At 39.1% G+C, this 24,889-nt stretch overlaps 1 protein-coding gene across 1 annotated transcript in view; it reads left to right on the plus strand.

Annotated features, from left to right (window-relative positions):
- Window positions 1–6,925: 6,925 nt before the first annotated feature.
- LOC125484341 overlaps window positions 6,926–24,889 on the plus strand; it is a 23,966-nt gene continuing 6,002 nt past the window's right edge. The window contains exon 1 of the mRNA XM_048602540.1: window positions 6,926–7,036. Within this exon, the coding sequence (XP_048458497.1) occupies window positions 6,926–7,036 (111 nt within the window). The remainder of the gene's footprint in view (window positions 7,037–24,889) is intronic.

Genomic DNA, 24,889 nt, shown 5'->3' on the forward strand with positions numbered 1-24,889 from the left:
GAATTCAAACAATACAATTCGTCTGATAGTCAAGATGTTGCAACAAGCTATTCAAGACATAAATCAATACAGAGTAAATGCTCAAAGCGGCATTCACACTTTCTTCGAAGAATCCTTTTAGGTAGAGATTCAAATTGGCAATGCCATCACCTCAACAAACTCTCCTTCCTTCAGAGATGTGGACCTCAGACAAGGGTTGGAAAGGGTAAATAACTCACTGTTCTTGATGTTGCAGTGGGAATTAGCTTTATACAAACAGTCACAGAAAACTAAGCCTTGGGAGTGCTTGCTGCTGCCAACAGGATGAAAAAAATTATAAATATTTTTCTTTTCCATTTCCTAATGCAGACACTGCTAGGTCCAAAATTGCGAGAATAAACTTCTTACTGCACAGTCCAAAACAATATGGTGCAATTTGAATGGAGTGATCGAAGACTGTTATTTGGACTTCCACCCAAGGAAGCAAAAAAAAGACCTGGAAAAATGTCACTGGCAATTTAGAGATGGCATCACTGCAAAGATCTACATAAGGTTAAACAAATTTGTGTTGTGTACTGTAACGCAATAATTGTTAAACTCTCAGCATTATTCATTAAACATCTTACAATGAGCACATTCCCTCTTTCAGATCATTTAAGCCAGCGTATGGTAATATTTCCAGGAAGCATTGCCAGAATTTTTATAGAGGAAATAAAACCTATGGCTATGTTAAGTGCAATAGTTTGGAAAAGAGCAACTTGATGAAGTAATACACCATGGATGCCATCTACAGTTAACTTAACACAAATTGAGAAAAGGCAAAACTAGCAATAATGTTGGAATATTGTTCCCATTACTTAATTGCATTTCAATCTTCATCCTAGAGAATTTTGTTAAGAAGGCGCAACACATTTTTAGGTTTGAGAAAACAGACAATCACATGGGTGATGCCTTGATAAATATAGCTTTGTCACTGGGGTGGCACCACAGCAACAAGATGATAATGGCCAAAAGGAAATCCTATGCTGCCACTCAGTGGTGGGATTTCAGAATGTCAGTTTGGGACCTGTACTGTATCTGGCAATTTCCATTTGCAGTACCTTTTGTTCACTTATTGATAAACTGCCATTCAATATAATCTGCGGCACATTCCCAACACATGCAATTTTCCATCAATGATTAATTACTCAATTTAGACCAGTGTTTAATCTTTCACGAAGCCCCACACATAAACATTTCAGGTGATAGAAAATGCTTGTCTTGGACTTAAAGGTGGCAGCTAAACACTATTTCAACAATGCAGACCTGTCAACATATTAGGCACAAGATATATAATCAAGGAGAGCAAAGCTACCTTCAAACCCATTTAAACAATACCTTTTCAAAGAGAATATTAACTAAATTTCAGACATAGCGTTTCATTCATGATCAAGGGAATTGTTTTGCCCAAATTTGAACATTTTGGGACACTAGCACTTCGTAATTGCTGCAAGTATTTATTCCTTTCAAATCACAAGTTTGACATTCATCAGATGGAAGACTAACACCATGTGCAGATGCTTGTCTAAGTTTCAGTCCTGACAGTTGTTCTCCATTATACCTGACCAGTCACATTTATAATTGTTACTATGGACTAAAGCGTAAAAACACAGCTGCCTCTATTGACCCATTCTTTACTGTGCTGATTCTATCAAGACTTCTACAGGGGGTCAATAAAATCTTAAAAATGCTGCATCCACATGAACTACCCTGGTTGAAACAATTCATCAGTATGCATTTCAATATCAGTTCAACCCCAATAACATTCTGCACTGAGTTGTCCTTTGGATCAGTTGGAATTCCAAAACACTCATCTCTAATCTGCTTAGAATTTTCCTATTTCTTTACCACAGTTTGTAGTTCTATATTACAGCTTTTAAGAATTTTTTTTTCTAAATCTTTCAGGTAAACATCTCTCTTTCTGCCATCTTGAGTCTTCATCCACCACCTCTACAGCATGCATTCCCTCTTTTGCTATTATTCCCACTGTCGCCTTTCTTAGCATCCTACTTTCTTTCCTTCCAATATACAGTAAAACCCAATACATTTATTCTCTAAACCTGTCCTGTTTAGAAACAGGTTCCCCCCCCTCCCGCCCCCACATTTTGTTACCTTTAACTTTCTGTAATGATTGGGAAGTATCTGAAAGAGCTAAACCAAAGCCAAATCAATATCTAGTACCACAATAAAGCAACAATTTCTCCACAGTTGAACTATTCAAAATATTGGACTTGGCAATTCTCACCTATTTTTAAATGATCGTGCTAACTGATATTTCTTTTCCACCGAAAAGATGGACAGAATTGCATAGTGCAATTCACTGGTAAACATCCCACCACGTAACTAAAGGGAATTTTGGACTTTTTTGGTCCCAGTGAACCATTCATTGTGTTAAGGGAGTCATTGTTTGCAGATTACCTGAAGCAAGGTTGTTTTGAACTTCACTTCATTGCAGCAAATTTCCATTTAATAGGGATCAACCCCAATACACGGATACTAAAGGGAGATGCTGGTTTAAGAACTGACACTCCACAGTTTCTGCTCAGAGCAGGTCTGCTGTGCTTGCTTGTGTTTTATCAATCCAGTTCCAATCATCAGTTTCTCAAAATTCAGCATAGAGACTAGAGGACTGTTTTCCTTAACAGCCAAGGCATCCAAGAACCAAACTAATGAGAGGTTTCATATAACGTACAGAAAAACGGTTTTCAATGACGAGGTATCAGTAATCACAGATCTAAAATAAAATGAGAGAGAGGGGAAATCAGAAGAAACCATTTCACAAATCAGAATTAAGGTACAGAACACTATCTGCAAGGGATGTGGATGCCATGATCCATGATCACAGGATGACAACAGGACATGAACTGGAAGAAAACCAATTTGCTGGGCACTAGAAAAATGTTTAGGTGAGGGACTAAATTGGATTGGTCTTTCACTGAGCTAGCACAGGCACAATGCATTGAATAGTGTCCTTCTCTGCTGCAAGATTCTATAATTCCTATTTTTTTGGATTGTTATCACAATACAGGATGGAGATGATATGATGGAAAATAGCACTCTAGCGACTGACTTATTCAATCCAGCACTTACCAAGATTTCTCGGGTGGGTACCTTGGAATCTGTGGCATGTCAGGCCTGACTGATGAAAATAGATTTCTGGGCATTCATATTTAAGTTAATGTTATCCATGTTAATATGCAACAGAAACTGGACCTAAAATATGACCCAATAGACAAAAGCTAAGCATAGTTTAGAGAAATTTCCAGTTACGAGATTGCCATTTGTTAGTGATGAAAGAAAAATCAGTACAGAAATGGGTGAGAAAAGTCTGGTACGGAAATAGTACTGCATTTTGTTTTTTAGTATGTTCCATGCGATCTTATGATCCATCCAATCTTATGATCTGCCACAACTTTCCACATTACATGCTTTTTCATAAAATTTGATACTATTTTTAATCTTTACAGTTAACCACAGATAGTAGACCTGTCCTTGGAATTTTTCTTGCTTGTTGAAATGTATCTACATTGTGTGAATTGAAACATCCCCTTATTGCTGATGACCTATCCTTTAACCTCACTGGCCAATTCACTTCAGCCAGCACTGCCTCCGTGCTCTCCTTTTTTAAAGCATCTCAAACCATTCCCCTCCACTCTGTTAAATAGAATGCAAAAATTTCAATCATATGATTACTTTTACTAATGGTGCCTTCACTTCACCAATTTATTAATCCTATCTTGTTGCATCTGTTCAAACTTTAGGCTGCATTGTCAGGAAACATGGTAAAGAAAAGCTTCCAAAACTGAGGAGCTCAACAGGCTTTAAACAGATTTTGCTAAATCGTGTGTGTTGTTTGAAAAACCATATTGAAAAGTCAGGCATTCACAAATTTCCCAGGAGTTTCAGCTTAGAGGGTAGAGAGCAAAATGTCCGCATGAACAAGCATTCAACTAACATACCTCACGAAAAGTAAGTAATATTTGCAACCACGAGAAACATTGTCACTGATTCAAGATGACATTAAGTGGGAAGTACAAGACAGAAGCTCAACAGCATTGAACTATATGTATTGTTTCACTAAGTCTGTCTTTAACAACCCTACATTAATTCTAAGCACTGAATTACCCCAAAGCAGTACAATATTAACAGCTACACATTGAATTACTCGTGAGCAGCATTATATTAATGCAAATTAAATTACCCCAAACAAAGTGCAATGATGATAATGACCCATTAATTAACTCAACAGAATACTAATGCTGGATCAAGAAATTAGCCCCACAGCAGCACAAAATTCATGCTGATTCACTACATTAGCCCAAGTGCAGCATACTAATGGTGGCTTGAGTAATTAACCTGACAGTAGCAGGCAGTGGGGTAGAATTCACTAGCATGTGCAATATGGGCAATGAATACCATAGACTAAACTGAACTCTGCATCTCTGAAGAGACATTTTTGCTCAAAGAATATTTGGAATTGGCCACAGAGATCACTGTCTGGGTTGGGAACAGAGCAGCCAAAGTTTGACACTAATATATGGTTCCAGGGCTCAGCATATAATTAATAAGTCTTTTTTATAACATTACAACACCATATTTCCTTTTTTCATATATCGACTGGGCTGTTTTTCTCCTCACGTTCTAATGAATGAATCCTCTTTGCGCATGATCAATTTTCATTGGTAGGACAATGAAGCCCACAAGCCGAAAGGAGCAGTAGACTAAATCTAAAACTGCCTGATGCAGGAAGTTAAAATAGTAGGGAACACTTGGTTACCAGACTGGAGGAAGAAGTACTGTCATATCCACCAATCAGTATTAGGACCACTGTGCCAACATACGTTAAATGATCCAGACCGGGCTATACAGTGCATATTTTTAAATTTTGTAGATAACACAATGTTTGAACACGTAAACAGAAAGGAGACTAGCAGCAAGTTTCAGGAGGGCATTCTGCTCACTGGAAAGCAAGCAGACAAGAGGCAGGTGAAATCTTCTGCTCAAGTGTTTGATTATGATATAGCTTCAAAACAGAGGCGGGCGGGGCGGGGGGGGAACAAAAAAAAAAGGTGATGCAGACTGTTTGTGATGTTTACAGACAATGGGAAGCCAGCCAGGAGAGCGTTCAGCAAGTCAAGCTTTGAGATGACAACGCGACAGTGATGGAGCGGGAGCAAACATTTCACAGAGGTATAAGCAGGCAGGTATTACGATACAGAGAATATGGGGTTAGAATTTCAGTCTGAAGTCAAAAAGGACAAGGCCCAACCAGAGACAACCGCTGGTATGTGGAACATAGTTTATGGGGATCGTGACTTCAATCTGCATGTTTCCAAACAGTGTACTTTCATGTGATGAGTGATGCATTTTTACAATACATTAGCAATTTCACATACGAGGACTGGTAAGACTGTCATACGCAGTCTATGCAAGGAGAAACAATGGGCCACACAGCCAGGAAGATGACTGTACTGATAAATGAGAGGCCATTACTATTAGGCTCTTGACCAAACCTCCATTGCGCCAATCTAACTATGAAGATGCTATTCTTAAAAATTTGAATTCACAGGTAGAATGCGTAGTTTGTCCTTTGGATTTAGGTACATTCAAGCTGAAACTATTGGGAATTCTACACCAATTTTTCAAACCTCATTGCAAGAAAGGGGTCTAGCCTTTTCTCAATGTTCCTCGCATTCTCTCCTCCTTTCCCCCTTTTTTGTTTTGCTGCTTAAGGTAATGAAAAACAGAAGCAAATCCAATTCAGTGGGCACTTACAAACTAATCACAATTTCAAAAGGCACTCAAATGACATTAGAAATTACAAAAAATGAAATAGACTTTACAGTCACTTTAAGCCAAAGACTGGATTACAGCCTTAAAATGGTTCCCTTCTACTGTTTAAGAGACTTCTCTTGGAGTAGTTTTCCATACGGTGACGGTGTGCCCTACGTTGTTGGATATTAAAAGATTGTTGAGAGGAACCACGAGCAAAGGATGACAAGCTGCATTACGTCAGATAGCAAAATGGTTTCAAACATGTTTAATGTTAAACAAATAGCAAGGCAGAGAGTTAGGCCCCTTAAGGAACAGGCAGGGTAAGCTGCTCACTGAAGCAAAGGATATCACAGAGGTACTAAATGAATATTTTGCTTCTGTCTTTACCAAATTAGAAGATGGTGATAATGGCCTAGTTGAAAATGTGGGTATTGAGCAACTGCGCAGTATAATGATAATGATAATGAAGAGGTGCTAAAAAGACTGGCTGCACTCCAGGTAGAGGAACCACCAGGTTCAGATGGGATGCATCCCAGATTGCTAAGAGAGGTAAGGGAGCAAATAACAGAACAATTGACAGAACTTTTCTAGGCTTTTCTGAACAAAGAATTAGTCCCAGGGGGCTGGAGGATTGCAAATGTGACACCACGGTTTAAGACAGGAGCAAAGGATAAACCAGGAAACTACAGATGTCAGATTGACATCAATAATGAGAAAACTGATAGAGGCTATAATACAGGATAAAATAAATATACACAGAAAAATAAATTAATACTAGACAGTCCACATGGCTTTGTCAAGGGCAGGTCATGCCTGATCAGGTCAGTTCTTTGACAAGGTGCCACAGGCAGTGGATGAGGGTAGCGCTGTGGATGTTGTATATTTGGACGTGCAGAAAGCATTTGAAATGGTGCCACATGGCAGGATGGTTAGCAAATTAGAAATGTTTGGGATTAATGGCTCCTTGGTGGCAAGGATTAGAAACTGGCTAAAAGATAGGCATCTCCCAGATTGGAGACAAGTTTGAAAGTGGTGTTCCCTGGGGATTGATGTTGGGACCCTCACCTTTTCTGATTTCTATAAATAATTTGATGGGTGATGAGGTACAATCTCTAAATTTGCAGATGATACTATGCTAGGGAGCATAGTGAATTGTGAAGATGACACTGAGCGACTTCAGAGCGACATGTTGGCCAAGTATGCAGACACGTGGCAGATGAATTTCAAAGCAGAAAAATTAGAGGTAATTCAGTTTGGTAGAAGAAACACAGAGGCAATACAGGCTCAATGGTATTGACGGGAGTACAGAAGCAACAGGACCTCAGGGTTCTCATGAATGATTCTCTGGAGGTAGCCAGGCAAGTTGAAATAGTAGTTAATAAGGCTTAAAGGATCCTTGGGTTTATAAATACAGAGTATAAAGGCAAGAAAGTGATGCAACACCTCTACAAGTCATTGGTCAGACCACATTTGGAGTAGTGTTCAGTTCAATGCACCTTATTTAAGGTAGGACGTTAAAGCCCTGGAGAGAATTCAATGATTTGGTTGAATGAGACCAGGAATGAGGGATTTTAAACACAAAGAAAGACTGGAGAAATTGGGCATATTCTCCTTGGAGCAGAGAAGATTAAGAGGTGACCTTATTGAGGTGTTCAAAATTATGTACAATTTAAGACAGGGTAGAGGAGAATATTCTGTTTCCACTAGTTGGTTTATCAATAACTAAGGGACACAATTTCCAGATCATCAGCAAGACAGTTAGGAGTGAGGAGGAAGAGAAAGTTCTTTAGTCAGACTTGTTAGGATTGATGAAGGTGGATTCCATATAAGGTTTCAAAAGAAAGCTGGATACATAGGTTTGAAAATGACCAGTTCAGAGGGCTACAGAGATAGGGCTGAAGAATGGGACTAGCCAAGTAGTTTTTTCAGGAACTAATACAGACACAATGGATTGAATGGCCTCCTTCTGTATTATAAGCCTCTATCATTCAATAATTTTTATAATAAATAACCATCATACTCAACTGATTTGCAGGAAATTGCACTTAAACAAGATATAGGCTTAGACTAAATTAGTTAGATATGGTTTTTCCACTTAGATATTTTTGAGTTGCAAGTTGTTAAAATAAAGCTGGGTGGACAATGGAAAAATTAGTTACCTGACAACTAAAAAGATCTACCACTAGATGGCGAAGCAATCCAATGTTTATTTAAAATCTCAAGTCTTGGAAGTACCTAACCACTATGGTACAGGAAACATGTAGATATTCATTTTCTTACCTCAACAGCTAAATTTACATAACATTAAAAAGGCACCATGACCTTTTCATACAGTAGATCAGCCAAATATTACAAATAGCCAAAACAAGTAGTCCAACTAAAATATGGATTTTACCTAGAATTGAGACATCATGGGAAAAATGCTTTGTAATGACAGTTTTAAGTTGACAATTTATGGAGGTACAGTTGCCCAGTGGCCTGTGAGACTTAACATACGCATGGGTTTGCAGAGCCCCAACCTATACTTTAATTCAGATTTAAACATTTTGCAGAGGACATCAGTTTACTACATAAAAGGAGCCAAAGGCAGTAAATCAGCAATGCAAAATGCTGTTGAATTCAAATGCAGGTGATTAATGGCATACTGTAGGCTAGGGAAATCGTGTAATAAAAGATGTTACATTTGGAAACCATTATACACCCATGGGGCATAAAGCAATAAATATCCCTGGCCTCTACTGCACTGATGTTACACCTTAGCAACAACAACTGACTAAGTATGCAACCTTCAGGTCAGCATAGATTAAAAGATGAACAAAGGGATCACCAATATTAGTTGTAGAAGTGTGTCATTCTTCAACAATAAACTCAAACCTAATACTTGGTGTCACAAATCTCCATTCAGAGTCAAATAAAATTTAAAAGCGAGTTAGAATTTAACAACATGGAATTGAACTCAATGCTGGATGTTAAAACAAATATATAATGACTTGAAATTCTCTATATGGTCATATAGGACGTGAACATCACCAGCAATTCCATCATTTACTGCTCATTCCTATATGCCCTCAAGAAAGTGGTGAGTTATTTCCTGAACCACCGCAGTCCATATGGTATTAGTATATCCAGTGTTGTTAAGGGAGAAGTTTCAAGTTTTTGGTCCATCAATAATTAAGGAACAATGATATATTCCCAAGTCAGGATGGTGTGGGGGTTGCAGAGAGACTTGCAAGTGGTGGTATTTCAAAGCATCTGCTGCTCTCATTCTTCAAGACTGCAGCGGGCATGGCAGGGGAAGGTGCTGTCGAAGGAGCCTTAATGAGATACTGCACTACATCAAACTGGAGACGCGGAACTTGATTGTAGTGCACAAAGTCAACTTAAACGTGTGCAAGCTTCAAAGATGTAGATAGACTCCAGATCTAGGTTCAGGGAAGGACAGAAGGTGGTCAATCTGGTGGTTCTCCAATGCTTGTGAGTTTGTCAGTAGATTTTCTAGCTAACTACATGCATGTATATAATAAACTCTCACAACGAAACAGTGCATCTTCCTAATTATTATTCTCAACAAACTCCGGGGAAGGTTTCAAAGAAATAAAGCAGGCAGCCATGTTATGTTTCAGTGCAAAGATGGTAGGTCCAAACATTTGCAGCTCATGGAAAAACACCCGATGGCAATGAGACAAAACTACACTCGATAGTAGGAATAAGAAGTTCTCAGATCCACAATGCTTGAGGCACTAACCAGTTGGGTCAAATAGACCAGGAAAATCTCAACGTTCATCTCCATTGTGTGCCGAGCCAGCTAATTTAATTTGGTATGACAAGTAGGAAAGCTATGATTAGCCTCAATGCCTTAGTTAGCAAAGGAGGAAACATAAGCCAGGATTTCCTTGAAGCTGTCCATATGCACAGCGGAAAGGTCCAGGATGGAATGCTTTGTTGACATTCCTTACAAGACTTCCCATCAAACTAGTTTCAATTTTCACATGAAACTTTGCCACTGAAGGACCTATAGAAACTAAATCCGGAAAGGAGCGACACCTTCAGAATAGTAGAATAAAACTCTCGAATTAAACACATATAAACATGAGGATTGAAACTGGCCGCAGAATACGAATTAACATGCATGCAGGTGGCCCATCGTACAGTGAGAAATGGGAGCATTACCATAAAGTTTAAAATACCTTACAGGTACATCAACCTCGCAGTGCCCACAACTGTCAACTGTGTTAATCATCAATACGACATGAACAGCACAGAAAGGAAAATAATTGAAAAACGTTTGTTGGGGAAGGGTATCTGGCAGCATACCCAGTTTGCTAGACTTTCTTCTGAGCCTTCAACAAATGAATTTTATACTGTAAAGTACAGCAAATCTTTCAAAGAAAATGGAGGGCATGGAGGATTTGGAGCCTTGATGAACGATTGGACCTGTAGTCCAATCTCTCGACCTTCATTCAACAATTGGCTCCTGCTTTTAAGATCCTATTGCAAAACAAATTTTCCAGATGTGCAGTGATTCAATTCACAGCAAATCTCTTTCAGGACACAAAGTACCAAGTTATTTAACACCAATAACAATGCCTGTATGAAACTTGCTATTATTTTCCCAGCAGACTATGGATCTATATTTAGTTAAAGTTCTTAGAATTTAAATTTGAATGATTGTAGATATGACATTTGAACAAATGGGTCCCTTTAGATTTCATGGAATTGTTCCCTTAGATAAAAGTGATTTGAGCCTGAGATATTTTGGAATATTGTACTTGGTAAAATTTAGCTTTTACCAAGTTATAAGCCCTAATTTGAGTGACATATTTCTGCAACAAATGAAATCACCATTAAGCCTGCAAGAATGGATGTTACCCATTTGAGCATTTTAAGCATCATTGACAAAAAAATCTTTCAAATGGACAACGGCATAATCATATTATTATTGCTAGGCTATTAATCCAGAGACCCAGGTAATATTACGGGGACCGAAGTTCAAATCCCAACATCTGCCACGGTGGAAGTTGAAATCCATTTCTAAAAAGTCTGGTATCAACAGTCTACTGAGGACTGCGAAACCGTTGCCAACTGTCGAGGAAAACCCCATCTGGTTCACTAATGTCCTTTGGGAAAGGAAACTGCTGTCCTTACCTGGTCTGTTTTGCATGTGACTCCAGACCAGTTGCATTGTGGTTGACTCAACATCCCTCTGGGCAATTGGGGAATAGGTAATGAATGCTCCCCTAGGCAAAAACGCCCACAATCCCATGAATGAATACAAAAAATTTCAAGATGTCCATGGTGGAACAAGAGTATTTCTTTCCAATAAGATCAAGGCATTCTACGTTGGCTACAAAAGAAAATTGGGGAGGTTGAGCTTAAAGATTAAGGAACAGCCAACTATAATCATTTTTTCATTTAACCTCCACATACAAGATGCAATTCTACCAAACAGAGACATGGGTAGGTCACGGTATCTGTTTTAATTTTAAAGCCGATGCAATTGTCAGGCTGTGAGAAGTGTGAATCACATGAACAAGTCATATCTCACTTGCCCTTACCATATGAACCTAAATGAAGTTTGATGGTGTATAACTTTGCAAATATTTTACAACATATGTTGGGACTTGGAAGGCATTAGCCATTTGGCCCAGAGTGCCTACACTGCCATTCAATAAGATCATAGTCCTGAATTGGGTATAGTCTCAACACTTGACTGCCTACCTCCATAATCCTAAATTCCCCTGTCTATCAAATCTCTAACTGCCTGGAATAAACTCAGCATTCCCAGTTTTAGCCAGTCTACCATGATGACCATGTCTTTAGTTACTTCAGCCCTCAGACCTAGTATTCTCTCGTTATTTTACCTTCTCTTGTAAAACTGACCTCACTGACCATGCTTGTTGTCATCTGACCTAATGTTGCCTTATGTGGATAATTATGATCAGTTTTACAAAGCTACTGTGAAACATTTTGGGACCTTTTATGTTTTATTATGATTGGTTATGCTTCCATTGTGTTATAGGCATTTGATGTGTGGATGCCACTCAGTCAGACTACATTCAAGACAGAGATTGATACATTTTTATGTACAAAGAAGTTAAAGGATGTGAGGATAATGTAGAAAGCTAAAGTTAAAGTAGATGATCAGCCATGAACTAATTGAATGGCAGACTGGGTCCAAAGGCTGAATTGTCTGCTTCAGTTCCTATTTATGTTCTGAAGACAAGCCGTATCAAACTCTAAAACCTTAACTGTTTCTCTCTCCAGAGGTTCTGCAGAACTTTCAGTTTTCACTTTGGATTTCCAAAATCTGCAATATTTTACTTTCACATATGTTGCTATTCACTGGTCTGCATTTTAGAGTTTCAATGAACATAAGAGCATAAGAACTAGGAGCAGGAATAGGCCATTCGGCCCCTTGAGCCTGCCCTGCCATTCAAGGTCATGGCTGATCTTTTTGAGGCTCAGCTCCACTTACTCGCCCGCACACCATAACCCTTAATTCCTTTACTGTTCAAAAATTTATCTAGCCTTGCCATAAAATGATCAAAAAAAACCATAAATCTCTGCCTTTAGGTTTAAAACAATCCTACACTCTAAGAATTGTTACTGGCAGTTTCTTCAGACTAACTGGCGGGTTGGGGGAATCTGAGACTTATAAAATTCTAACAGGACTAGACAGGGTAGATGCAGGGAGGATGTTCCTGGTGGTGGGTGTGTCCAGAACCAGGGGTCACAGTCTGAGGATTCGGGGTAGACAACTTAGGATGGAGATGAGGAGACATTTCTTTACTTAAAGAGTGATGAGCCTGTGGAATTCATTACCGCAGGAAGTAGTTGATGCCAAAACATTGAATGTATTCAAGAGGCGACGAGATATAGCAATTGGGATGAATGGGATCAAAGGTTATGGGGAGAAAGCAGGATTAGGCTATTCAGGTGGACAATCAGCCACGATTGTGAAGAATGGCAAAGCTGGCTCATAGGGTCAAATGGCCTCCTCCTGTTCCTATCTTCTACATTTCTATGTAATAGCGCCTAGACTTAATAGTTTCTTCGAAGCACTGTTGCTTGCTTGGCAGCAATGGAACACTCTTGACTATAATTTCATGTCTTTTGCTGATACAACAATCAGCATTTAAAGAAAAACAGGCCATTAATCAACTAAAGACAACACAGTGTGGAGCTGGAGGAACACGCAGGCCAGGCACCAGAGCAGCAGGAAAGTTGACGTTTCGGGTCAGGACTCTTCTTCAGAAATGGTGAGGGGGAAGGAAGCTGGGAAATAAATAGAGAGGGGTGGTGGGGAGCTGGGGAAAGTAGGTGGGATGGTGATAGGTGAGTGCAGGTAGGGAGTGGTGTGGATTGGTCAGTGGGATGGATACGTGGGAGAGAAGGTGGACAGGTTGTGTCAGGTCAAGGAGGCAGGGATGAGAGGGAGGGTTGGGTAGATTTTCAAACTGGTGAATTCCACATTTAGGCCATTGGGCTGTAGGGTCCTGAGGCGGAATATGAGGTGCTGCTCCTCCAGTTTGCGGGTGGTGTCATTGTGACACTGGAGGCGGCCCAGGATGGACATGTCACCCAGGGAGCGGGAGGGGGAGTTAAAATGGTTGGCGACTGAAAGGGTTGTCATTTGTCGCATACAGATTGCAGATGCTCTACGAAACTGTCTCCGAGTCTACACTTGGTCTCACCGACACAGAGGAGGCCACATCGCAAGCAGCGGATACAGTAGACCAAGTTGATGGAGGTACTAGATGTTTCTAATGACATCCTCATATTATCAAAGTGAGTTAACATGAACATTTTCAATTTCTGCATGGAATGATGTAGTCAGTGGTTTGCAGTTCTCCTTGTCAGGGTTATAGTAGTATGAACACTAAATATTTACTCCAGTTTTAAATGCAAAAACATTACAAAAATATAACCCATTAAAAATATTATTTAACATATCTTCAAATACATCCTTCACGATTTTGTTGCTGCTCCTGTATTCTTAGGCTCCCCTTGAATTTTGTTGTTTCTCCTATATCTGAGCCCTACTTGCATTCTGTTGCTACCCCATATCTTTGCCCATGCCCATTTCCACACCACCCCACCCCCCAGAATACGCTGCTACCTCTGGATCTTCCTCCCTCAATTTCAGTTACTCCTGCTTCTTTACGAATCTCCTTGAACTTTAATGATTTTTAAATAGTTTTAATATTTTCTTCATAGTTCTGCCATCTTCTGCACCCCCAATTTTAATTGCACCTCCACTGGTGACGGTTTTCCGTTACCCAGGTCCCAAGTTTCAACAATGCCTTGCATTCCTCAAATTCGGGCTGTTTGCACATCCATAATTTCTTTCACTCCATTTATCAGTTGAGTCATTTCTGAGCTCTGGAATTCCCTCCTCAAATGTGTCCAATCTCTAACATGTGTCCTCCTATAAAAATACTTTCGAACATAAATACCTTCAAAATAGCCAATTCCAATACTATGGTATGGCTGAGTATCAAATTTTGATGTTCTTCTGATGTGCCTTGGGACTTTTACTAAGTTATCTGCACAATGTAAACATCAGCTATTTTTGAAACAGATTAAGCTGTATATCAAATGGCTAGCATAGAAGGCTCAGTACAAACATCAGAAACCAACACTTTCTAAACGTGGCACAATTTCTGGAAATGAAGTTGACCAGATTTAAAAGGCACTAAACTCAAGTGGATAAAAATGGTAGCCATTCAATGCCTCTCCAATTTGAAAAACCAAAGCAGACTGAACTATCATGCCAAATTCCAAAGATCAAAATTCAATGATCAAAAAACCACAAATCTCTGCCTTTAGGTTTAAAACAATCCCACACTCTGACAAAGAATTGTTTCTGGCAGTAATTGTGCCTAAACTTAATAGTTTCTTCAAAGCATTGTTGCTTGCTTGGCAGCAATGGATTGCTAGAGACTATAATTTCATGTCTTTTGATGATACAACAATCAGCATTTAGGAAAATAAAAACCATTAATCAACTAGATGTTGGCTGAGTCACAAAAGGATACTGAAGGAGGATATGCCCATATGCAAGACCTGGACAATATTCACATTTGAGCTAACAAGTGGCGAGTAACATTTACACCACACAACTGACAGACAATAACTGTTTTCCACAAGACAAAACTTAACAGTGGCTCAGTGATTAGCATTGCTGCTTCTCAGTGTCAGGGGCCTGGGTTCAATTCCAGCCTTGCATGACCATCCATTTGAAGTTCGCACATTCTCCCAGTGACTGCGTAGGTTTCCTCCCACAGCCCAAAGATGTGCAGGTTAAGTGGACTGGCCATGCTAAAAATTCTCTCGTAGTATCCAGCAATGTGTGGGAGGTGATGGCCTAGTGGTATTATCGCTGGACTGTTAATCCAGAAACCTAGATAATGTTCTGGGGACTTGGGTTCGAATCCCACCATGGCGTATGGTGGAATTTGAATTCAATAAATATCTGGAATTAAGAATCTAATGACGACCATGAATCCACTGTTGATTGACAGGGAATAGCCCATCTGGTTCACTAATGTCCATTAGGGAAGGAAACTGCCATCTTGCCTGGTCTGGCCTACATGTGACTCCAGACCCACAGCAATGTGGTTCACTCAACTGCCCTCTGGACAATTAGGGATGGACAAAAACTGCTGTCTAGCCAGTGATGCCCACATACCATTAATGAATTTTAAAAATAGGTTAATCATAGCAAAAATCCCACATGGTGTTATGAGAATAGGCTGGGGGTTGAGCTTGGGTGGGATGCTCTTTGGAGGGTCAGTGCATTCTTGATTGTCTGAATGGCCTCCTTCTGCACTATAAGGACTCTATGATTAATCTAATCATGGCATATAGTGAAATACCATCACCGAATCACTAATGTAATTCTGAGGCAGACCTAAAACTTACCAGGACCAGCCTAATGAATAATGTGGCTACAAAAGGCGGTCAGAAGTTGGGAATTCTGTGGCAATTCTCATCACCTGACTTCCCAAATCCTGTACACCATAAGATGCAAGAAAGGTCCGTGATGGAATATTCCCCACTTGTCTGTAAGAGTGCAGTTCCAGCAACAGTCAAGAAGCTCCTTTCAGGGTCACTAGGTCAAAATCCTGGAACTGCTTTCCTAATAGTGTTGTGGGTGCCCGGAAATCACATGGACTGCAGTTGTTCAAGAAGGTGGCTCTCTATCACCATCTCAAAGGAAATTAGGGGCGAGCAACAATTGCTGGCATAACCCACACATTCCGTAAACAAAAATGAAAAAGTAACTACCTGCCATTCTCAATGGAAAAAACAAAGGACCTGTCAGAATGCGTCACTGGATCTACAAAGATCTGACTTAAATGACTTGCTCCTATCTGCACTTTTTTGCACACTAAAAAGAATTCCTCCTGTGTTAGGAAAGCCTCAGTTCTCCCCAATTCAAGTTTCTAGCAACAATCTTGGGACCAAACAAGCCGTTTCTCAGTCCCCAGATCTTTGCCAAATGGAGTGAGACATTCCAAGATCCAGAGTATAGGATCTGCTTAACTTTTTTGCTTTCTCTGCTGCCTTCTGTTTGACTATTAAAATGCTGGGACTCAAAACAGGATGTAGCTTGATGGACAACTGTGTGTAATAACATCTCTGAACAGGTCAATTACAATAGGTTAAATTTAAAAGAATGACTTTTTGAAATGGTACTTGTGGCACAGTGGTACCATCCCTAACTCTGGACTAGGAGCCTGGGGTTGCAGACTGACTTGTTCCAGAAGCATGAAATAACATCTCTGGACAAACTGATTAGAAAATATCAATGGTGGCCTTTTATTTGGACTCCTGGGGTGCAGTGGTAGTGTCCTTACCTCTAGGTGTGTGATAAAGTCTCTCAACAGGTTGATTAAAAAACATCAATAGTGGCCTTTTGAGATGGAAATGGCCAGGGTACAGCAAGTGTTCAACAGATCTTCTTCAACATACACAGATGGTAGAATACCTGATTGATCAAGTCAGGGTTAATTGAGTGTTGTTTCAGCCATGGTTAAAAGGACAGGTGGAGTTTCTTGCATACAGAATTGGACGAATCAAGACGGACTTCCAAATCTGGTGCAGAGCAGGCAATGTTACCACAGTGACCTGCAAACTGCATTTCATGTATATCTAAGGTGTTCAGAGGAAACTGAGATTAAATAGTGTTCCATCAGGATAGTATTCCACTGACGTCAGAAGGCAACTGATCATTAATCAGTTGACAAGCCACTGTCAAATGGATTATGAATGCTATGGAGGCTATCACACAGACTTACTTGACTCAGGTCCAGATGTTGAAGTCAATTCAATTCTATAACTCAAGACAGTTGCAGTCATAACCGTAACACTGCAATTGCTTCATGATAAGTTTTGAGGACACCCAAGTTGTTGGAACACAATCCAGATAGTCTCTCAATTTAGTGAACTAAATGCTTTGGTCAGGACAATTTAGAAAATATAAAACTTATAATGCAAGAGAATGGCTTCCTTTACGTGACAAAGGCCACAGAACAAAAAAAGTTTGTGATGCATTTCAAAGAAGGATAATTCAAACTTTTCCATGAATACAAAAGTGCAAAGCATGAGGGAAAATAAATGTACAAGAACTGTGCAACGTTCTCCCACAATCTTAGAAAAATTGTGCCTAGGATTTTGGTGTGGTTGCAACAGAAGTGTCAACGTTCTCCATCAAAATTCTGCTGAAACTGACAGCAACTTCTGGAGTCTTTACATGAGCAGAGTGCATCCTGCAGAGAAACCCAAAAACTGCAATCAATTGGAAAACAGATATAATGAAAACAGCCACTCCCATGCTGTTTTGTTCACTATAAACAATTTATGGGGAAGATAGCGATGTAGTGGCAATGCCACTGGACAAGTAGTCAAGAGGCCAGACTAATGCACTGGAAATGGTGGTTCAAATCCCACCATGTTAATGGATGGAATTTTTTGTTAAAAGCGTTATATGCCACAGTGGTGGTAGTATCCCTACCTCTGAGCCAGAAGATTAGGTTAAAGTCTCACTTGTCTAAAAACTTAGTTAAATGAGGTCCAACATTTTTTTTTAAAAAACGTGTAACTAACATCATAATTACTACTAAACACACTCAGCCCCAAGAAGATAATTTTACAATTAACGAATATCAAATTTCTCTAATGGTAAAAATGCAAATTAAAAATACATACTTAAGGAATGTATTCACTTCTATTTTACCTCCTTTCCGAATCTAAATCATTTAGTTTGCTTTCAGCAAATGGTCTTCACCTTTAAAGTGCTTTTAACTTCCTGGTTTGGAGTAAGTGAAGAGTTCAGTGTAATTGGCTTTTCACCTACTTATTGCCATCACTGCTCCTGATTTGGCTTCAGATTTAAACTGCCCTCTGTTCTTGAGAGAACCATGCCACTTGAATCACTAGATCCTCGCAGAAAGCTTTAAGGACAGAAATAAGTACCGTCGATTCACCACAGACTACAAACTCAGCACTTCAATTCAGATTGATACAAGTCTGTTCAACTTCATAACCACAATGGATTGTTCATTATAGCAGGAAATGAATAATTACTTCAAAGTGATGACACCTCAGAAAGCTTCCTAAAATTTAATTTTTGTTCTTGATTGAACAATCCACAATGACAGCCCAAGTACAACTGCAATGATAATATACTTCACTTATGGTATATACTTCATTCAAACTGATGCAAGCTCAGGTTTAGTTTCAAAAACAAAGGCAGGGGGGAGGAAGTCAGAGGAATTTTCTTTTCAATTAAGGCGATATTAAGAAAATCCCGAACAACAGTGACACAAAGCAGCAGGCAATTACGTTTTGTTACGTCATAAACAAACAAGCTTAAATGGCCTCGTCAAATCTATTATAATTGCCATTGAAAAAGAGCTTTTACAAAGATGTTTCAGTTTCCCATGGATGAAAGAAAAGCGAAAATGACATTATGTTTAAAGATTTATAATGTAATAAACCACTGAAAACAATATTACCAAAACACACTTCAGACAACTTATATTCTTGGACACAGTAAAAAAAAAATCCCATATTGAACTTTTAAACGGACATGAAACTTCCTTTATACCTTACTCTGACCCTTGCGTTTACTCTTTGGTCTCCAGGAACCCATTGAAAATTACACTTAGCTAATCGTTTCTTTTTTTCTCTTATTCCGAACTCATGAACTGAGTTTAACACTGATGATTTTGGGGAAATCCCCTCCTCTAGGCAAATCCTCACAAACTTGATCTCTTTAATCCGAGTGCATGCTCTCGTGCACTCGAGATTGGCTGATTTTACCCCAATGCTGTCTCCCGCCCTGCCTGCAAGATTGAGGGATCTCTTAAGAACAACTAAGAAAAGATTTAGGAAAAAATACTACAAAGGTCTGAAGTCTTCTTAAAGTCCATCTCCAGGACAATGCGAATCACACTTTGTTAATCAGCATTATCTTCCAAAATCCCCAGCCCATTCCAAAACAATGTTAAAAACCCGCATCCTGGGGTGCAAGTCACGCAAATCTATCACCCATCTGTTTCATCCCAATTCTACCTTTATTCCCTCTCATTTATCAAATCTAGGCTTAGCATAGCAATGAATGCCAAGCCTCTGCTACTGCAGACCACCAGGCAGCATGAAGCTATGTTGTAAGGCAATATTGCTTCTCTACCTCTAAGAAAATGTTCAATAAAATTCTCTTACAATTGGGTTTGCTGCAATATGGAATATGACATTGTATAAGTGACAATGCAAAAAATAATTGAAACAAAATGAAATAACTAAAAAAAAAAAAGGCCTTCCTATACGGCAAGAACAGACCATGTGACAGATGGCCACAAACCCCCTTATTCCCTCCTTCTTCAAAGTAAGGCTAAATAAAACACCTAGGAATCGGGTCCTCGAGTATATTATAATTTAAATTTGGTTGGTAATTAAGTTAAACCTGGACGAGGCAACTCCAATGATATGTTCCAAAAGGTCTCAAATTGCAACAGACTGCTATTACCAAGCAATCACAAACTTTTTTTGGAACCCTGACTGACTTCTATCAATTCTACTCCAACTGTAGAACTCCAAGAAACAGACATGTTTTATTCACGCTGTTGCAAAATATTATATTTTAAATACAGAAGCAGTTAAAAACAAACATTCAACTCAATTGCAATATATTCCAAATGACAGTTATTTTAACTCTCAATCTTAGGTACAATGTATAACAACATGAAGGTCATAGTTAGAAATATCCTGATATCACAAGTAACATCACCTGTGACATTGCTTACACAAGTCTGATGACATTTCACAAGGACCAGGATATATTTTGTAATGTTGCTACTCTTTAAGGACAAAGGAAATTTGTCATTGTGTAAACAATTAATGAGTTTAGCGCTTAATCATAAAATGCTGCATAAGTTCGGCTTTCTTCTAAAATAAAGCAAGTTTCTTCATGTCAGGGATGAACTTTTCCTCCTCTGATAAACACCAGCTTCTGCTATATTTTTAAAACAACGATAAAGAAATTTCAACATGATGCTTCAAATTCAACAGACATACTGCTATCAGACTATCTGATTAACAGTGATGAATAATGATTAAAACAAATTTTTGTAGTATATAAATTTATCACCTATGATGGACAACTCCTACATTACTAGGACTTACAATACAAGAAATGAAATCCTGCCAAAATGGTTTCAGAAAGAATAATCTACAATAGTTTAAAAAAAGGAACTTATCTGAAGGATTTTCTTCTATAAAGATTGCGATGAACTAGAAAATGAATAAAAATAGTTTCTGCAATACTACCATAAAGAGAGCTCATTCATTCACCACATCATTATAATGCAGACAGGCAAGTAAGCTCTGACATGATATGCATGCAGATGGAGAAGTGAAACACTAGCATTTTTAAAGATAATTATCACTGCTGTCTGCTTGCCAATCTACTACAGCACAAGAATCTATGTTATGTGAATTCAGTACAAGCTGCCAAGTTGTGTTAAAGCAGTTACACAGCATACTGCAGATGTTGTCAGAAAAGATAAAACATCAGGTTAGCAAATATTTAACAGATCACAACAAAGCTCTCAATTATAGACAAGGAAGCTTTTAAATGAGATTGTTAGCAAACATTCTTGGGACATCTCAAACTAAGAACTTACAATGCACAAGTTCAAAAAGGATTTAAATTTTAGAAACTGTTGTTGCAAATTTCACCACTAACTTAATTACCTGCATTTAATAATGAGATATAGGTCAACAGGCAAATGTCTGGACCATGCACTCAGTGACATCAGGGGGAACTACACCATATACAGCTCCTTCAGTACAAGGCAGCAAGGTTGAGCACAACATCAGCATCACAGATTTGCTTACAAATCTCAGGCTCCAGTTAGCAATGTTTTAGCACAAACAAGATTTTGAAGAGAACGCTCAAAATAATTTATAAGCTGCATACACGTTCAGTTGCAGCATTGTATTTTAATGATTACAAAGCTGTAATAATTATTTTCCTCAAAACAGAATTGCTGCAAGCATTTATAACTGGAAATGTATCCTGCTTTTGAGGTTTACAGACAATTTGAATGAATGTTTTCCAACAAGGCTTTGCTCAGATTATGTCATCCATATGCCTGAAGTGCTTTACATATTAGGTTGAAATATATTAGCAGCCTTAACCCCTAGCAGTGGAATTTGCACATTTGAATTACTTACACAATTTTTAAAAAAATTGTTCATGGAATGTGGATATTGCTGGCTAGGCTTCCAGACTGAGCTTCCATAGTCCTCTGGGGTGGAGAATTCCAAATACTCACCACCCTCTGAGTAAAAGAAACAGTCATCTTAGTCCTAAACAGCATACCTTTCTTAAAAAAAAAATTGTACTGTCCTAGTTGTCAAGCCTATTCTTTTAAATATTTGTAGGTCTCAATGAAATCACCTCTCATTCTTCAAAAATCAAAAGTTCGCTCCTGACATGTGGGTTTTTAGGATAATCAAGATTGGTACCACGGCCATCATTTGGTTTGCTTTATATTTCAGGTCTTTATCTAATTCGAATTTAACCAGCTGCCATGGCTGGGGATTTGAATCTATGCCCCAGAACATTAGCCTGGGATTCTGCATTGCTAATCCTGTGGTAGTAGCACTACACCAATGCCCCTTCCCCCCAAATATTCATCAACATAGCTCTTGACCAAAACAAGCAACGTTAGGAAAAATTACAGGCTAACTATAACAAATGGACATAACATATCCTGCCATCAGCATTGCATCATCCAGAAGGAATCTGTATTGGCACTGGATTCTAACCATATAAATGCCATTATTAGGCTGCGACTCTAATAGATTTGCATAAAATGGCAGACTTGTTAGATGAATTCTTGGCATGTGCTCTCATGGTCAACGGCAAAAGTAACAAAAAGGAACCTAAAAATATCAATTAGGTCAATTTATTGGATTCAATGTCTAAGGAATGGTAATGGAGAAAATAAAGGGATTTAAATTTGACAAATATCCAGAATCAGATGGCTTCCAACCATGAGGAGGAAAAAAAATGATGAGGTAATTGCTGGCTTTTTTAGTCACATTTCAAAAGTAGAACAGAGTTGTTGCTAGGATTGGAAAATTGTTAATGTCACAGTGTTAGTTAATACAGGAAGGAGAGGAAGTTATGAGAAAGTAAGAGGCAAAGTGACTGGTCATTGTAACAAACATGAGCTGTTCAAGGCAGCGAACATGGATGGATTTGAGATTGGTACCACAGCTGACTAATCTAGCTACATTATTTGAAATGCTCACTCACAAGATAAAGTTTCTATCAGTATTAACTATATGAACTTCCAGAAAGTATATAAGGTTCTGTACACAAAAGAATGGCAAAAATATTAATGAGGAATTGGGAGCTAGCATTAGAGCATAATTAGATGGGAGAGGTGAGACAGAATGTAAAATAAATATTTTCATTGGTGAAATGCAACAAACACACTTCCTCCAGAATCTGCAGCTGGACCTCAGCCTTCCAAAATACAACTCCTGTAGGAAGGAATTCAGAGTCGTATATACAAGTTTACACATCACACGAAGTTAGGAGGAACAATAAACGGTGCAAATGTAGAAATCAACATATTTTCCAGTAGAATTGTGGTGGCTTTCAACAGCAAAAGCAGTCAAATTGGTCCATATGAAGTTTGTGCTAAACTTGAAAACATCAGATTCATATTACTTATGTAGGTGCAGTATTTGGTATTCAGCATTAGTCTTTGAAATCACAGTTGCTCTTGGACTTCAACTCTTTCCGTCCTCCAGATTTCCTACCATTGAACTAAAATAGTGAAAACAATATTGCTTTCAAGTGCTAGTGGCACGCCTATTTTCAAATAACTTGCTTTAGTTTGGGATTTGCTGCGAGTTTGTATTAATGGTGTGCATTGAAGCGTCAACTCATCACAAGTGACACTCTGGCAGGGTGTCTCCATAAGACCATAAGATATAGGAGCAGAATTAGGCCATTCAGCCCATCGAATCTGCTCCACCATTCAATCATGGCTGATGTGTTTCTCAACCCCATTCCCCTGCCTTCTCCCTGTCACCCTTAAACCCCTTACTAACCAAGAACCTATTGATCTATCAATAACTTGGCCTCCACAGTCCTCTGCGGCAATGAGTTCCACAGATTAATCACTCTCTGGCTGAAGAAATTCCTGATCTCAGTTCTAAAGGATCATCCCTTCACTCTGAGGCTGTGACCCCAGGTCCTAGTCTCTTGCACGAGTGAAAACATCTTTTCCACATACAGAATACTGAAAGGCCTGGATGTAGCCGAAGTTTCAATGAGATCTTCCCCCTCCTCCTGCTAAACTCCAGGGTACAGACCCAGAGTCCTAAACAACTCCTCATATGGCATGTCCTTAATCTCAAGAATAATTCTTGCAAACCCCCTCTGGTCCCCCGCCAACACCAACACATCCTTCCCGAGTATGGGGCCCATACCTCCTCACAACATTCTACATGTGATCTGACCAAAGCCTTGCAGCCTTAGCAACAAATCTGTGCTCTTGTATTCTAGCCCTCTTGGTGACTGTTAACATTCAACTTGCCTTACCTGCCAACTCAACCTGCATGTTAACCTTAAAAGAATTCTAAACTAGGTCTAATTCCCTTTGTGCTTCACTTTTCTAAATGCTTTCCATTGTTTTAGGTACAACTAAGTGACTTGCTGGGCCAAATCAGAGAAAACATCACCCACATTTTGTTAATCCAGAGTCACACGTAGGCCAGATCAGGTAGGGCAGGCAGATTTTCTTCCCTAAAAAGGACACTACTGAGAACTAGATGAGATTTTACAAAGGTCCAGTAGTTTCATGCTCACCCTTACTGGTACTAGCTCTTTTTAGTCCAAATTTAAGTAATCAAATTTAAATTCCCCAACATGGTGACGCTTGAAGTCTTTCCTCTGGAGTATTATTCTAGGGTTATTCTTCTTATCATATAGCTACAATTTTTACAGTTTGCATTCCCAATATCTCTATCAGTCTCTCACGAAGGACCTTTTCTGATGTACCAGTATACTATGCTTTGTCTTACTTATGTTAAAATGGAGGATGACAAACAGAAGAGAAGTCAGTTGACTGTGATTTAATGGGGTCAGGCTAACTTGAAACTCAAACAATATAGGAAGATAAGGAAACTGAGGATTTATGGTCTGAGTAGCACATCGATGAAGTGAGAGCAGAGAACAGGGAGGTAGGACATGTGGTGCTACACAAAAGCAGGCAGGCTATCAAGCACATAACTGGGGTTTAGAGACTGGAGCCTTCAGTGGGGGTGAACCATGTCTGTATTCCAGACAGCCTTCAAGGCAAGAGATCTCTCACCGTTTCTGGAGGTGGCAGAGAAGTGGAAGCTCCAATAAGTCCCATTCCAGAAACAGAGAAAGGGAATATATTCAAATGGCCTGATAAACCCAAAGACTCAGAACTCAGAGGAACTGCCATCTCCTGCCCCAGGATGGGCAGATTTATGTACAGCTAACTGCTTTCAATTATTTGGTTAAATGATCTTATCT

The sequence above is a fragment of the Rhincodon typus genome, chromosome 11 (genome assembly GCF_021869965.1).
Source record: "Rhincodon typus isolate 14 chromosome 11, sRhiTyp1.1, whole genome shotgun sequence".
In the NCBI taxonomy this organism is placed as follows: domain Eukaryota; kingdom Metazoa; phylum Chordata; class Chondrichthyes; order Orectolobiformes; family Rhincodontidae; genus Rhincodon; species Rhincodon typus.